General features: G+C 43.8%; 1 protein-coding gene across 4 annotated transcripts in view; it reads left to right on the top strand.

The window, feature by feature from the left end:
• The window catches only part of PDGFC (platelet derived growth factor C), a 617,067-nt gene that overhangs the window by 585,069 nt on the left and 15,158 nt on the right, over positions 1-16,840 (top strand). For all 4 annotated transcript variants that reach the window (XM_083172335.1, XM_083172307.1, XM_083172325.1 and 1 more), the window contains one exon: positions 14,455-14,662. In XM_083172335.1, coding sequence (XP_083028461.1) covers positions 14,455-14,662 — 208 coding nt within the window. The remainder of the gene's footprint in view (positions 1-14,454; positions 14,663-16,840) is intronic.

The following is a 16,840-nucleotide window of genomic DNA, read 5'->3' as shown; positions in this document are numbered from 1 at the left end:
GCCTTTAAAAACTCGGCATCTCGCGAGAATTCAACGCTAGATTAACACGTTCGGTTTCTGAACAAAGCCGGAAACTTGCAAACGCGGCTCACGGACGAAGAGCTGGGCTGTGTTTGGAGCAGTTCGGATTCCACGGAATCCAGACCGCTCATCTATAGTTAAAATTGGCTAACATTTCAGTATCCTTCTACATTATATATATTTTCAGAGCAGTATTAAAAATTGTTTTGTTTTAGCCAATGTAAAAGCATCATCATGTACTCTATGTTGATCTGCAAAAACAGTTATGTAGCACACCCTAAAAATATATGCAAAATATCTTACACGTCTCAAAGATAAACATCTCCTGATTTATTTTTGGGATGCGGTTAGTGCAGATAGTATTTAACAAGTATTCACTGGAAATCTTTGCATACTTTTTTTTAATCATAGCTAACACATAAATATGAATTATACAAGGCAGAATGTTTTTTAATAGAACTTGAACATACACTTGCACAGACACATGCTAAGGACTAGGGCAGCTACTGAGACCATAACAGATTATCTTTACAAATACAGCTATGGTTCTGCTTGGGTGAAGTCACAGTATTTTATTAATATTATCAGTTATTTATATTGTGCCAGCATATTATTTTATTTATATATAAAAGCTAACTACTCCTCACCTCTATGAGGTGAAGTGCCGACATTGACCACTAGAGGCCACTTGAAGGACCAAATACCAAATAACTCCTTTGTGTGCTAAAAAAAAAAGTCATAACAAAAAGTGAATGCTATTTTTTCCAGGGACACTGATCTGTTTCAAACTTGCTGAATATGAGGAGATAGCATTTGGGAGACAGAGATTGGATGTAGTAGCGGATAGGGACTGGGGGGTGGGGTGGAGAGTTTGTGAGCTAAAAACTGTCACAGCTCATAGAGAAAGTACATAACAAAAGCTGTCATGTTTGACAGGCTTTTAACGAGTACTTTATAAAAATCCACAATACTGGGTAATAATAAACAGACAAAAAGGTATTGAAGAGAAATGTTGGTACTTGTTTAGTTTCAGGGCGGCAGCACGAGGACACTGAAGCTATGAATATTGGCAGCTTGCCAGACTGCCTTAAGTTACGCTATCAGCGTAGCACCTGTTTGAATTCTGGCAGCTTGCCAGCTGCTTAGTTATTTTGTTTCAGGGCGGCAGCGCTGCTACTCCTAACCTCCTGTGAAGTGAGAGCCTCATACACAGCGCTTGTGCCCGCATGCTATCCTCTCTCCTGTGGAGAGGGTATCATGAGGGCGCCGGCGGAGAGGCACTCCATCTTTGTGATACGTAGGAGCATCTCAAACGCTCCAGCGCCGGCAGCACGAGCCCGCTCTAGCTATAATCTTGGCAGCTTGCCTTGACCGCACAGATGTTGCCTAGTAACTGTATGAGCGTGCAGATGTTTGACCACCCAGATGTTGCCTAGTAACTGTATGAGCGCGCAGATGTTGCCTAGTCACTGTACGTAGTCAGTCAGATCTTGTATTTTGTGAGAGGCAGACGTACTAAATCACAAAGATGGCTGCAGAGAGGCTGACTATATTCACTCTGCCTCAGAGTGAGGAGGAGGCAGTGTGTTTTCTGCAGGGGCAGCATTTCCTGCCTGAGACCCAGACCTACCCCAATGGACACCTGGTGAGGCTCTCTGTTAGGGAGCGGATGTGGCACTGCCATATCAGGGCCTGTAGCAGAAAGGTCAGTTTGAGGGCTGCTCAGTGGTTTGCAGGATGCCACTTGGCCATTGTGACCCTCCTGCGTTTTGTATTTTGCTGGGCTGAGGAGCTGACCAGTGTGCGGTTCTGCAAACGCCACCTCTCCGTGTCCCAGGCCACCACTGTCCAGTACAACAGTTTGCTGTGGGAGGCCTATGCTGTCAACCTCCTGTCGCAGCCTCAGCAGAAGATTGGTGGGCCAGGCTCCATAGTGGAGGTCGATGAGAGCCTTTTGCCCATCGAAAGGCCAATGTCGGACGCCTAATGCCCAAGCAGTGGGTCTTTGGGGGCATCTCCAGACAGACCGGATAGTGTTTCTTGATGGCAGTTGTGAGGTCGGATGCCAGCACGCTCATGGCTGCCATCGAGAGGCACGTGCTCCCAGGGACCATGATATACAGCGACTGCTGGAGGGGGTACCAGACCGACCAGCTAGAGCAGTCTGGCTTTCATCACGCCAGGGTCAATCATCGATTCCACTTCGTGGATCCAGAGAGCAGCGTGCATACGCAGAACATAGAAAGGCTGTGGGGATCCTGTAAGTGGCGGAATAAGCACTAAAGGGGGACCGTGCGTCATCACCTGGGCTTATACCTCCAGGAATTTATCTGGAGGAAGAGTCTTGGCACAGAGGACCCCTTTAAGCGCAACCTGCAGGCGCTGACCCTGCTCCCCCAGGCCGACAAAGTCAATGCCACACAGCCTGAGTCGACAGCGTCTACGTCCGCAGCTGCTTCCTCTGCAAGTGCTGATGAGGGCACTGTTGTTCCTCAATAATGACTTTTTCCTAGATGATCTTGTTTTTCTGTATTTTTATTGTTCTTCTGATTAATTGTATTATCATGTAATCAATTTTTTCCTCATTCATCTTTATCTTTTACTAAAAAAACAGTTAACAGTTAACACATGTCGTCATTACTGTCTCAGGTGTATGATTTTGCAGGTGTGAATGTGTTCCTGAAACACCCCCACCATCCACACCCTCCCGAAGCATGGCAAGCGCAGCGAGCCCCACGAGGGGACACGGAATACATGTGAAGTTATCCACGTCCCCTCGCGGGGCTCACTGCCGCCCTGAAACTAAACAACTAAGCAGCTGGCAAGCTGCCAGAATTCATAGCTAGAGCGTCCTCGCGCTGCCGCCCTGAAACTAAACAAGTAAGCAGCTGGCAAGCTGCCAGAATTCAAACAGTCGCTACGCTGATGGCGTAGCTTAAGGCAGTCTGGCAAGCTGCCAATATTCATAGCTTCAGCGTCCTTGTGCTGCTGCCGTGAAAATAAACAAGTACCAAAATGTTTTACAGCCACACTCACTGTGATACATAGGTCATGGAATGGGAGTGAAACTTAAGCGGAATAGGGTTTATTTCAGCCAACAGCCCCTTGATAGAAATACTGGTAATTGCAGGTAATAATTTCAGGTGTCCTGGAACTGAGTAGGAGACATCCAGTGGCATAGCTATTGTGTGGCAGCCCCCGCAGCCGCTTGGGGGAGCGGGCCTGTGGTGGGCGCCCGGCACAGGATAGCTACCGCCACTATGTCAGAGTCATGTGTCACCCGTCACTGACATTAGGCTGCCGCAGCCCGCAGGTCTCCCCCTCACTTATGTGTAGCAGCGAGGATGCGGACAGCTTGCAGCATTGTAGCGCTATGTGCTGTCGGGGCAGGAAGCGCTGCTGATATGAAAAGACCGGCCGGACACTGACTAGCTTAGAGAATTCAACCAGTCAGTGTCCGGCCGGTCTTTTCATATCAGCAGCGCTTCCTGCCCCGACGGCACATAGCGCTACAATGCTGCAAGGTGTCAGCCGCTGATGCTGTACGCTGTAGTGGCGATTTTATTTGCAAGTGCTAGGGCACGGGACAGAGCTTGTACATAGCAAAAGTCAGAGGAATGGACTGAGGTGCCCTGGGATTTGTCAGTTCCATTTAACTAGTTAATGCAGAATTAGGGGTTCATAATGATGCATTATACATGGCAAAGTAGCATATAATAATGATTAATGCAGAGGTTAATGACAAATAATAAGTAACAATTAGTAATAATGGCAATTCAGGAAGAAGGGGTTAATGATGACTGTGAATGGGGATAACGAAGGTGAGGGGGTTTGCTGATCAGTGTGTTTTTAATAAAATTTCATCTATGCCTATGCGGGATGCAGTCAAAATCCCGGTGGTCGGAATCCCAACGGTCAAAATACCAATGGCGGAATGCCGACCGCCGCAATGCGGGCACTTTTTCCACGACACCCATAGATGGAGAATAAAATAGTGTGCCGAGGTAGGCACCGTGCACTCTGCGTGGCAAGCCCAGCGAGCCCGCAAGGGGGGGGGGGGGAGATCCACAGTCCCTTGTCAGCATTGCAGCGGTCGGGATTCCGGCGTTGGTATTTCCACCGCCGGGATTCTGACCGCCGGGATTTCATACTGATCCCGTCTATAATTCAGTATATAATTTAATGTACTGTATAACCCTTATTGGCTTTTGGCACTATGCCGGAATGCATGTGCTGTGGTAAGAGGCAGTACTGTCTTCTGCTTCTGCCAAAATGAGTTCTACATACCGTGTGCTTTTCTTCTAGGATGCATTTATAAACCTTTGTTAAAAATTCTAAATAAAGATAAGGAGAAAATATTATTACATTTTGCATAGTATAATAAGACTTTTTTTTTCTTGTTTATCTTATTTGTGTAATTGATCTAAAGATGGAAATAATAATATAATTAAATAGCAATGTAGAGCTTATGATTGCATCCTACTGGTAATAGAACATGACCATTTTCTACAATGATATGTAATATTTGTTATCAGTAATGCCATTCTCCCATTACTGACAGAAGAGCATGTTTTATGTACTTATTGTGAACTGTGCTTGTATAATGTTCTCTTTAAAATTGTTTTCCTAGTAGTGATCAGGGGCTTAAAGTGGTACCGACAAAGTGATGGAACTCATTTCCTTCTGCCACCTAATCCCCCCCTTCCCCTTTCATCCATTAGGCAGAGCCAGCAAACTATAAGGTTTTTCTGGTAGAATTACTGTGCTGTGCAGGGCCAAGGTGGAGGTTGAACAAGTTCCACCTTATCAATAGAGGTGGTGGAACTCCGTTCCAACTTGTTCTTCCCAACACACTTTAACGTTTGCCCACATCCTTTACAGAATAATAAATATGCAATTTTGTTCATTCATTATACATGTTTTAAGCGTTATTAGATCAGCTAAGGCTATTTCCTATTAACTCACATGGGAATTTTCTATAGTCTTAGCATTTCACCTAGAATTCTGTTTCCTTAACAAAGATGACATCCTCTCCTATAACAGAATATAGAAGCATTGGATGCTGAGCAGAATATCCTGTCAAATTTCCTGGCTACTTTGGAATGGAATGAATAGAACATGTTCTACAGAATGTTCTCAGTGTGAAATATCTTCTGTCAAACAATGAGGTTGTACAATTCAATAGTTCCTTCACAATGGCTTCTAACTAAAGAAATGTAGGACGGCTCACAGCCCCAATAAAAAAATCAGTGTAAAACTAAAATCCAGTTCTAGACAATTGTTTGGCAAGTCGGCAAAGAGCAGGAGCCGACAAGCATAGCAGTGCACCTTCCGCATCACTGTGACTTTACTGCATCGCCTGGATAGCTTCCAAATGCATCTGATTCAAGTGATGGCAGTGTTTTCACAGCAGAGAATGGTTGGGAGCCTTTCCGATGGACATTGCCTATCATTGTACTTTTCATGGTGTATTTAGGATTTGTGACATTCCTAATATTACTGTCAATAGAGTTGTAAATGTGACAATACATCTACAAGTTGCATAGATCTATATAACGTTGCCACTCTCTTGTATTGGATGCAAGAAGAAGGAGATGGCAAACACTAAAGCAACGATTCTTGAATGTTTTTCAACATGTCTCAGTAGTAGTAGTAGTTACGGGATTGGTTTGAAATCCCGGCGGTCAAAATCCCGATGCCAGAATCCCGTAAAGGGGGGGACGTGGATCGCCCCCCCTTGCGGGCTCGCTGCGCTCGCCAACCAGCGAGCCCGGTGCCAGCTACGCTCGGCACACTAATTTATTCTCACTCTATGTGTGTCGTGGACACACACAGAGGGACAAAGTGCCCGGATTTCGGCGGCCGGGATATCAGTGGTCGGGATTTCGGCGGTTGGGATTCCGGTGTCGGGATTTTGACCCCGGAATTCCGACCGCCAGGATTTCAACTGCATCCTGTAGTTACTAGTGGATTATTTTACCTATGGGTTGCAGGACTACAGTCCCCACCAGAAAAATCCTCCACCTCAGCTCAGTGTCAGTGATGTTAGTGAAGTCAGATGCAATGCTTGACTGCACTGGCTTCACTGTAACTTGTGGTGACATTCTATTGGATTCTATTACTTGTCAGTCACAGATGCTGCAGGCAGTGCCATTGACAGAACGTTTAGAGAAAGGTTTGTCAGTCGCACAGAGGTAGATTTATTGTAACAAACGGGTGGACCCTCATAGCATAATTGATTAATTGAATATATTTAAATGCGAGGGTGTGCTACCAGAGGCACAGACAGGATATTTTAAGGAGGACAGAAAAGAGTGCCTTTTCTTGGTGCACCTAGAGAAATAATACTTAGTAAAACATCACTTTTATTGAGTTCATTTAAAATAGTTGCGAAGATATAAAAAGGACTGGACAACACATAAGACAACAAATAGTGATTTTTAAAAAGGATAAGAATCCTCACCTAGCGGGACCCCACTACCCGTTATCACAGTTATTATTTATAATAGATATAGTGTGGCACGGAAGACTTGTTTATATTACCAAAGTCATGTAATGTGGATAAGTCAGGTTTGTAACTTTATCATATACAATGTATCACAATAGTCCTGAGGCTCACTTAGTGCAGCCACCAGCACGCGCTTGAACACGGATGTGATGCCGTTTCAGCGCTGCTGTTAGGCTTGCTGGAGCCAGTAGTTCCACAACCTGCGTTCCAACCGCAGAGCTGAGTCTGAGGTGTGCCTGTGTGCACTCCCTCGCTCATGTGGATCTAGAACAGGCAGGGACACACACGGCTCTGGCGCCAGAGACCGTGTCAGTGTACTGATTGGGGACCGTGTCCAACGGAAACCCCAATGTAGCCAACAACAGATATATATATATACAGTTTGTAAGTGGGGAGGGGAAAGTGGGGTATTAGACACACTAGGTGTGTAGTTAGTCGAGCGTACGCTTTCGCAAAAAAGCTTCCTCAGGACCACTGGGCAAGCAGCCGGAAGCTCCTTAAGTACCAGTTCCTCCATGCATATTCATGATATGCAAATTAGGGTGGGAGTGGATTAACCAACTCATTAGTGTTAACGATTGCCTGGGTTGGTGGTCAGGTTTCCATATGTGTATGTATTTGCCTATGCGATAATTCATCAAGGTATATTAGAGACCTGTTGTGAGCGCTGAGTTTTATTTAGTTTGGCAGTGTCGCCGTAGCAATCATCTCTCTGCACATTTTAATATGCTGCGACTAATTCCCTAAATTTTAGAAGGCAGCCAGATGTTTGGTACTGTATGGTAATCATGATAAAAGTGCATTGAAAAAGTAATGACATTTTTATTTTTATTATTAGACATTCCATCAAATTGATATGTGTCATATGTATTTCAGATTGCCGATTGCTTATTTGCCAGTGCCTACATGTTTTAAAACACATCCATCAGTTGTGATTGATGTCTGATCATGTCATAAGTTATGATTACTTGTAAGGGTTTAGCGGAAATTTCGCATGTCCTATCCAGTTTTTATTGGCGTTCATATTATAGTTTTGGCAGATCGTCTGATACGATCAGCATGCTATTAGTTGTCTGAGTTGGTGGTCAGATTGCCATGTGTGTATGCATTCACCTGTACAATCTTTTGTCAAGGTATAGTGCAAATTTATTAAGAGCGCAGAGTTTTATTCTATTTGACAGTGTCACTTTAGAGATCATTTCTCTACGCTTTAAATGCACTGTGCGTGGTTTCCTATTGGCGTTCATATTATAGTTTTGGCAGATCGTCTGATACGATCAGCATGCTATTAGTTGTCTGAGTTGGTGGTCAGATTGCCATGTGTGTATGCATTCACCTGTACAATCTTGTGTCAAGGTATAGTGCAAATTTGTTAAGAGCGCAGAGTTTTATTCTATTTGACAGTGTCACTTTAGAGATCATCTCTCTACGCTTTAAATGCACTGTGCGTGATTTCCTATTGGCGTTCAGGTACTCTTTACCTAGAAGGGCGCCCATCGCGACCATCGCGACCATCGAATGCACTAAAAATCGGGTGCGACGCGATGGCCGCGATGGCCGCGATTTCCCATAGGGACCAATGTTAAAAATCAGATTGGACCCAATTTTAGTGTTCAATGCCTCAATGCCCGCGATTTTTACATAGGAAACAATGTTAAATGGGCCACAGAGCCCTAATAGTCACCGTGAACTCTGAAATGGCCCCACAATTGTTATCGCCACCCCACGATCAACATCAACCCGAAGCGTGGCGAGCGCAGCGAGCCCGCGAGGGTCGGCGGTACGCGTCCTCCGACCTTTTCATGCCCTACTATCCACGTCGGCGTGGAGTTGAGAATAGAATAGTGTGGCGAGCGCAGCGAGCCACCGAGGCCCGAAGCGTGGCGAGCGGACGCGGATACCTTCACAGTTATACGCGTCCCCTCGCGTGCTTCACAGGTGTCCGTGGCGAAAAGCGGACACCTGTGAAGCCCGCGAGGGGACGCGTTTACCTGTGAAGGTATCCGCGTCCCCTCGCGGGGCTCGCTGCGCTCGCCACGCTTCGGGCCGCGGTGGCTCGCTGCGCTCGCCACACTATTCTATTCTCAACTCCACGCCGACGTGGATAGTAGGGCATGAAAAGGTCGGAGGACGCGTACCGCCGCCCCTCGCGGGCTCGCTGCGCTCGCCACGCTTCGGGTTGACGTTGATCGTGGGGTGGCGGTAACAATTGTGGGGGCCATTTCAGAGTTCACGGTGACTATTAGGGCTCTGTGGCCCATTTAACATTGATTCCTATGGCCAAATCGCGGGCATTGAGGCATTTAACATTAAAATCGCGGTCAATCACCGTTTTTAACATTGATCCCTATGGGAAAATTGCGGTCATCGCGGGTACCCGATTTTAATGTACCCGCGATTTACCCGCGATGCCCGCGATGGCCGCGATTTTTTACCCCCGATGCCCGCGATTTCAATTGCTGGCGCCCTTCTAGGTAAAGAGTACCGCGTTCATATTATAGTTTTGGCAGATCGTCTGATACGATCAGCATGCTATTAGTTGTCTGAGTTGGTGGTCAGATTGCCATGTGTGTATGCATTCACCTGTACAATCATGTTTCAAGGTCTAGTGTAAATTTGTTAAGAGCGCAGAGTTTTATTCTATTTGACAGTGTCACTTTAGAGATCATCTCTCTACGCTTTAAATGCACTATGCGTGGTTTCCTATTGGCGTTCATATTATAGTTTTGGCAGATCGTCTGATACGATCAGCATGCTATTAGTTGTCTGAGTTGGTGGTCAGATTGCCATGTGTGTATGCATTCACCTGTACAATCTTGTGTCAAGGTATAGTGCAAATTTGTTAAGAGCGCAGAGTTTTATTCTATTTGACAGTGTCACTTTAGAGATCATCTCTCTACGCTTTAGATGCACTGTGCGTGGTTTCCTGAGTTTTGAGAAGGTAGCCAGAGGTATGATACCATGTGGCAGTCATCATAAAAATACATTGAAAAAATAATGATAATTAATTAAGTTGAACATTTCATCTGATTGATACATGTTTCACATGTATTTTAAATTGGCGGTAGCTTATTTGTCGACACCTACATATTCTGTACTACGCATTAACACCAATTAAGGTTGGATAGGACACGCGTAATCTATGACACTATCCGACATTATTCCAGAATATGTAGGTGTCGACAAATAAGCTACCGGCAATTTAAAATACATGTGAAACATGTATCAATCAGATGGAATGTTCAACTTCAATGTATTTTTATGATGACTGCCACATGGTATCATACCTCTGGCTACCTTCTCAAAACTCAGGAAACCACGCACAGTGCATTTAAAGCGTAGAGAGATGATCTCTAAAGTGACACTGTCAAATAGAATAAAACTCTGCGCTCTTAACAAATTTACACTAGACCTTGACACATGATTGTACAGGTGAATGCATACACACATGGCAATCTGACCACCAACTCAGACAACTAATAGCATGCTGATCGTATCAGACGATCTGCCAAAACTATAATATGAACGCCAATAGGAAACCACGCACAGTGCATTTAAAGCGTAGAGAGATGATCTCTAAAGTGACACTGTCAAATAGAATAAAACTCTGCGCTCTTAACAAATTTGCACTATACCTTGACACAAGATTGTACAGGTGAATGCATACACACATGGCAATCTGACCACCAACTAAGACAACTAATAGCATGCTGATCGTATCAGACGATCTGCCAAAACTATAATATGAACGCCAATAGGAAACCACGCACAGTGCATTTAAAGCGTAGAGAAATGATCTCTAAAGTGACACTGTCAAATAGAATAAAACTCTGCGCTCTTAATAAATTTGCACTATACCTTGACAAAAGATTGTACAGGTGAATGCATACACACATGGCAATCTGACCACCAAGTCAGACAACTAATAGCATGCTGATCGTATCAGACGATCTGCCAAAACTATAATATGAACGCCAATAGGAAACCACGCACAGTGCATTTAAAGCGTAGAGAAATGATCTCTAAAGTGACACTGTCAAATAGAATAAAACTCTGCGCTCTTAATAAATTTGCACTATACCTTGACAAAAGATTGTACAGGTGAATGCATACACACATGGCAATCTGACCACCAACTCAGACAACTAATAGCATGCTGATCGTATCAGACGATCTGCCAAAACTATAATATGAACGCCAATAAAAACTGGATAGGACATGCGAAATTTCCGCTAAACCCTTACAAGTAATCATAACTTATGACATGATCAGACATCAATCACAAGTGATGGATGTGTTTTAAAACATGTAGGCACTGGCAAATAAGCAATCGGCAATCCAAAATACATATGACACATGTATCAATTTGATGGAATGTCTAATAATAAAAATAAAAATGTCATTACTTTTTCAATGCACTTTTATCATGATTACCATACAGTACCAAACATCTGGCTGCCTTCTAAAATTTAGGGAATTAGTCGCAGCATATTAAAATGTGCAGAGAGATGATTGCTACGGCGACACTGCCAAACTAAATAAAACTCAGCGCTCACAACAGGTCTCTAATATACCTTGATGAATTATCGCATAGGCAAATACATACACATATGGAAACCTGACCACCAACCCAGGCAATCGTTAACACTAATGAGTTGGTTAATCCACTCCCACCCTAATTTGCATATCATGAATATGCATGGAGGAACTGGTACTTAAGGAGCTTCCGGCTGCTTGCCCAGTGGTCCTGAGGAAGCTTTTTTGCGAAAGCGTACGCTCGACTAACTACACACCTAGTGTGTCTAATACCCCACTTTCCCCTCCCCACTTACAAACTGTATATATATCTGTTGTTGGCTACATTGGGGTTTCCGTTGGACACGGTCCCCAATCAGTACACTGACACGGTCTCTGGCGCCAGAGCCGTGTGTGTCCCTGCCTGTTCTAGATCCACATGAGCGAGGGAGTGCACACAGGCACACCTCAGACTCAGCTCTGCGGTTGGAACGCAGGTTGTGGAACTACTGGCTCCAGCAAGCCTAACAGCAGCGCTGAAACGGCATCACATCCGTGTTCAAGCGCGTGCTGGTGGCTGCACTAAGTGAGCCTCAGAACTATTGTGATACATTGTATATGATAAAGTTACAAACCTGACTTATCCACATTACATGACTTTGGTAATATAAACAAGTCTTCCGTGCCACACTATATCTATTATAAATAATAACGGTGATAACGGGTAGTGGGGTCCCGCTAGGTGAGGATTCTTATCCTTTTTAAAAATCACTATTTGTTGTCTTATGTGTTGTCCAGTCCTTTTTATATCTTCGCAACTATTTTAAATGAACTCAATAAAAGTGATGTTTTACTAAGTATTATTTCTCTAGGTGCACCAAGAAAAGGCACTCTTTTCTGTCCTCCTTAAAAAGTGCCATTGACAGACCAGGCAGCAATAAGCAGTGAACTGACTTCCTGTAGGAAGCCACTTCTTGCCATTTGTGCAGCCCAATCCGGCTTCTATGGGCTGCAGCTGATGCAGTCCATGCAATCTGTGTTTTGCACATGCACAGTCTAGCCACCACTAGTGTGGATGTGCTGGTGCTGGTGCCTGCCACATCCATTACGCAAGTGATGGAACATGGCTGATGGGTTGACTGTCTCCTCCTCTCCAGCCAGACAAAGGTAGCGGCAGCCTCCCCTACCACAGTCAAGTACGAGCCGCTTCTACCATTATCAGGGTACCCACGGACACAAGAGTTGGTGCAGCCCATAGCCCTAAGCATACGTGCACTCTAAGGCGCATTAATCAGGCCCATAGTCATGATCCTGTATCCGAATTACCCTATTCCATTACTGCAGTCAAAAATAAGTGTTTGATTAAGACTAACTACAGTAGCTACAAAAAGAAAATTAAGTAAAATTACCAGAAATCATATACTAATTCAGCTGTGCTAGGCATGTCCTTGTTTATTGCTTGCATTCATAAACTTTATAAGGTGCACTTGTCATTAACACACAGGGGAGCTGGTCTGAACTGATATTCATGAAAACAAAGCCTATTAATTGTCTGTTACACTGTGATATTGATGAGGCAAATTGTGACCCTTATTTAAAGTACTGGTTCCAAGGGGAAGCTATGTTCAGTGGTATCACCAGGAGGTGTGGAGATGGAGGCTGCACCCAAGGGTCACCAAAGTGCCTACTCAGTGGCAGGAGCTGTGTGTTGCTCTGCAACATTACCTGCAGCACCAGGTTCCTGCCACAGTGTAGAAGGCAGCACTGCAGATTGATTGGTCTCGGGATGCAGCTCAGCATCTCTGGGCCCCCACAGTGATGAAGAAAGGGTCAGGCCATGAGGCCACACTTCCTACCCCGTGAGGTTATGCCCCATATCTTGCCAGTATTTGGCTTTGCTGCCCACACTGGATTCGGCATGAAAAGCCGGCGGTCGGGATCCCGGCGTTCAAAATCCCGACGCCGGAATCCCGAATGCCGAAATACGACAAGGGGGGGACGCGGATCTCCCCCCATTGCGGGGTCGCTGCGCTCGCCACGCAGCGGGCCCGGTGCCTCGCTACGCTTGGCACACTAATTTATTCTCCCTCCGAGGATGTCGTGGACACCCACGGGGGGAGAAAGTGTCGGGATTTCGGCGTTCGGGATTCCGGCGTCAGGATTTTGAACGCCGGGATCCCGACCACCGGGATTTAAACTGCATCCCCCCACACTCTGTATTATATTTCTTAGTGTCAATAAAGTTAGTGACGCCACTTATTATCCATTATCCATTCTGTACAGGTATATTTTACATCTTTTCCCTAGATTTACACCCGATGTCAAATGAGGCAATTTGGGAAATGTTGGTGGTTTTTAATATTTGTTGCCATGTAGATTGTAGTTACTTTAAATTATATATTTTAATATGCCAATGACCAGTTTAGCTTACTTTTTATACATTAATAAAATCAAGATATTTATTGAACTGGATCCTGATAACGTTACTGATGTTATAATTGAGAATAGGACTAGAAAAGACAATTGATGGCTTGGATGGAGACTGCATTTGATAATAATGGCTTGGATCCATCATCTCTCTACATCCAGGTTATATCCATCCCACTACTAACACCTCCTTAATGTACATGAATTACATAGTAGCTGCTATTACCTTAATGGCTGATTGGGTCAAATCCCTCTCTGTTCAAGGCATGGCTGCATGATGAATCTCCCAATTTCCTTTACTGTTCTAGGCATCTTTCTCATACACTTGTCTACTCGTTTTAGTCATGCCATCAGTACTAATAATATTAAGTAGTACAACGTGTTCATTATATAAAATAAAATAATATATTGTGTATGAAATAGTTATATAAATTATAATTTTTGTGTTACATTTTCCAGCTACTATAATTGTGAATTATAATTCATTTCAGTGAGTTCATGAAATTAAATTTACATTTTTTTTTTATTTTGAGCACATGGAACAAATAGGTCACTTAATCAGTGCCTGAAGTGTGTTTATTCCGAAAGGTATAAAAAAGCTATTTAAAATATACGGTTCTGAGTTTCCCTTATAATGTAAAAAAGGTGCAGTCAGGGTTGCAGTCAGTAAGTACAGACTGTACAAACCCCCCCTTTGGCAGACTGTACAGTCAGTAAGTATAGACTCCCCCCTCCCCCTGCATCATCCCATCTGACTTGTTGCACTTGTACACACAGCAAGAACATGCTATGATATTTTAAACTTACATTTATAGCTCACATACACTGAATTTCAGAATACTCAGAGGGCCTTATTTTGGTTCATACAGAAAGTATGTTCTTTGCACACACCCTGATAGCATTACCAATCCCTTCACTAATGACGATTAGTCATTAAACTTATTTTTCACATAATCGTTCTCATTTTTTGTCTTTATGTACAGCAAAAAGCGGAACCAGTCAGCCCCTCTGTGCTCCCTCCATCAGCACTGCCATTAGATTTACTTAGTGAGACTGTTTCTCAGTTTGGAACCGTGGAAGAAGTAATCAGATACCTTGAACCAGATAGGTGGCAGTTGGACATAGAAGAACTGTACAGACCATCATGGCAAGTGCTTGGGAAATCCTATATCCATGGCAGAAAATCCAGAGGTATGTGTAGCATGTTGTCTGGCATGCAAAACTGTAACACACTTTGAAAATAAACATCTTCATTAGCGTCCCTGTCAGTTTGTTAACACTCTATTTGTAGATGATACCCACCTCACTAGCTGTGACTGATGCTTAATATAATATATAATACAGTATTTCATTTGTATTATTAGCTTATTTGAATTGTTAAAAGTTTTATCCAGTGATCATCATATACAAGTTACTATTTTCTGTGTATTTCTAGGTACTGTATAACAAAGTCTTACACATTGAAGTTGTCAGAGAAGCGACTCTTCTCAATAGAAACTTTAGTCTTTCTTTTGCAAAATGTGAATATCATTCCGTAAATATCAATTAAAAGCAAAGCTTAACCTTTCCCTCTGGGAGATGCTGACCTGCTGAATGAAGGTTGCAGTTATCAGTATTAATCCAAGTTGTTAATTGTTATAATACAGAAGTTCAAAGGTCAGTTTTGCAGAGACTGTACAATGATGGGCTGATAGCATCAACCCTTTTAGTGCCAAGGGAAATAGTCGAGCCGAGAGATCCCCAAAATCTCCATTAAGAATGGCAGCGCCGCTCACAGTGACTGTTCTTTTTTTGGGTGCAATATTTAACTCAACTTCAATTAATTGACTTAACTGACTTTGTATTTATTTATACTAAAAGAACAGTCGCTATGAGCGATGCTGGCATTTTTTGCGGATATTTTGAGGATTTACAGCTATGTTGGAACTCAAAGGGTCAATGGTCTTTGTGCCTCTTGCTTTACATAGAGTAAATGCTACAATGCAACACGCAACCGCGGTCTATACAACAGCAGAACGTTTATGGAGGATGTTTAATTGATGCTAGCCAGCCTGATGGGCCCTGTGTGGAATTTATGTGGTGAGGACTTTGAAGAGCAGTCTAAATTAGTGTCACTATTGATGATATTGGTTTAACTATTAGATAAATGGCTTCAAGCCAAGTGTCTACTGTGAGGTTAGCAGACTGACAGTAAGACTGTAATTATGATATTTTATTATTTGTAGTGGTGAATGTACACTTTAGTCAGTCTGTACCCTCTTGTTCTCTGCAGATGTTTCTATTCCCCATATCTGTGTGTACCATAGTATTAGATGCTGTTACCCAAATATGGTCGGACAGGAAATACCCAGGAAAGAACAGTGTATGATTTCACCAAAATGTTATGTCCAATTACCATACTATTGTTCCTGCTATTTACAGGAGGGTGATAGCTGAGGGACAATCTCCACAGGGGGTAATCAGGACATAACCAAATTACCTTAATTGTATTTACACTCCTTTGTGCCTTTCTGGACTCTAGTAGACTCTTTGGAGCCTGACCCAGCAGGGGGGGGGGGGGGGGCAGCAGCAGTACCTGGGAGGGGGGATAAACCTGACTCTTGAATCCACCAATCGAGATCGAGAGCAAGCCCACTGATGGTATGGCCACGCGTGGGAATTTAGAAGTTTTTAAAATTACTTGCACACAAGCCAGGAGGGAGATTTTTTGGACTGTCCTAGACTAAGAGGTTGTACTCTGTCTAGGTATCGTGTGGACTTATCTGCTATCACTGCTGTGTGGAGGAGTGATAGTTTTGTGCTTTGGAACTGCTGCTACAAGGACTACCATTTTGGACTGCTACCCGATAACGTTTATATGCTACATTTGCCTCTTGTTCCTGTCTTTGTCTACCTGTGTGTGCTGTGATAAAAATAAACCATATTTTGGTTTCATCTGCTCGGTGTCTGAGTGATTGAAGAACCCGTATCTTCACATTTGGCGGCAGCGACAGTGGGATCATTCAGACACCAACCATCGAGCACAGAAAGCACAGAGAACAGAGGATCAGACCATATGTAAGGAAACGGAAAATGCACTAAGGTGAAGTGAGCAGGTGTCATTCCTGTGAAAGGGAAAATGTTTCCAAGGAAAGAAAATCGATGCCTCAAGACCCTGGAGCAGAGGAGCTCAGGGATGGAGGTTCTTCAGTGTATCGGCAGGCTGGGAAGCCGGATCTGTTATTTATTGTCAGAAAAATGCAGTATATCTGGGAGTACTGGGAAGAAGCTCAGCAGATGATCAGCGGGTGGAGAGTATCCAGCATTCAGGACAAGTTGTGTTACCTGGGGGATGCATTCCTGCACTGTAAAGGTGAGGCCACCTCGTGG

This window comes from Crinia signifera, chromosome 1, assembly GCF_055691185.1.
Source record: "Crinia signifera chromosome 1, ASM5569118v1, whole genome shotgun sequence".
NCBI classification, from domain to species: Eukaryota; Metazoa; Chordata; class Amphibia; order Anura; family Myobatrachidae; genus Crinia; species Crinia signifera.
Note: the sequence above shows the minus strand (reverse complement) of the source record. Positions and strands in the feature narration are given on the sequence as shown.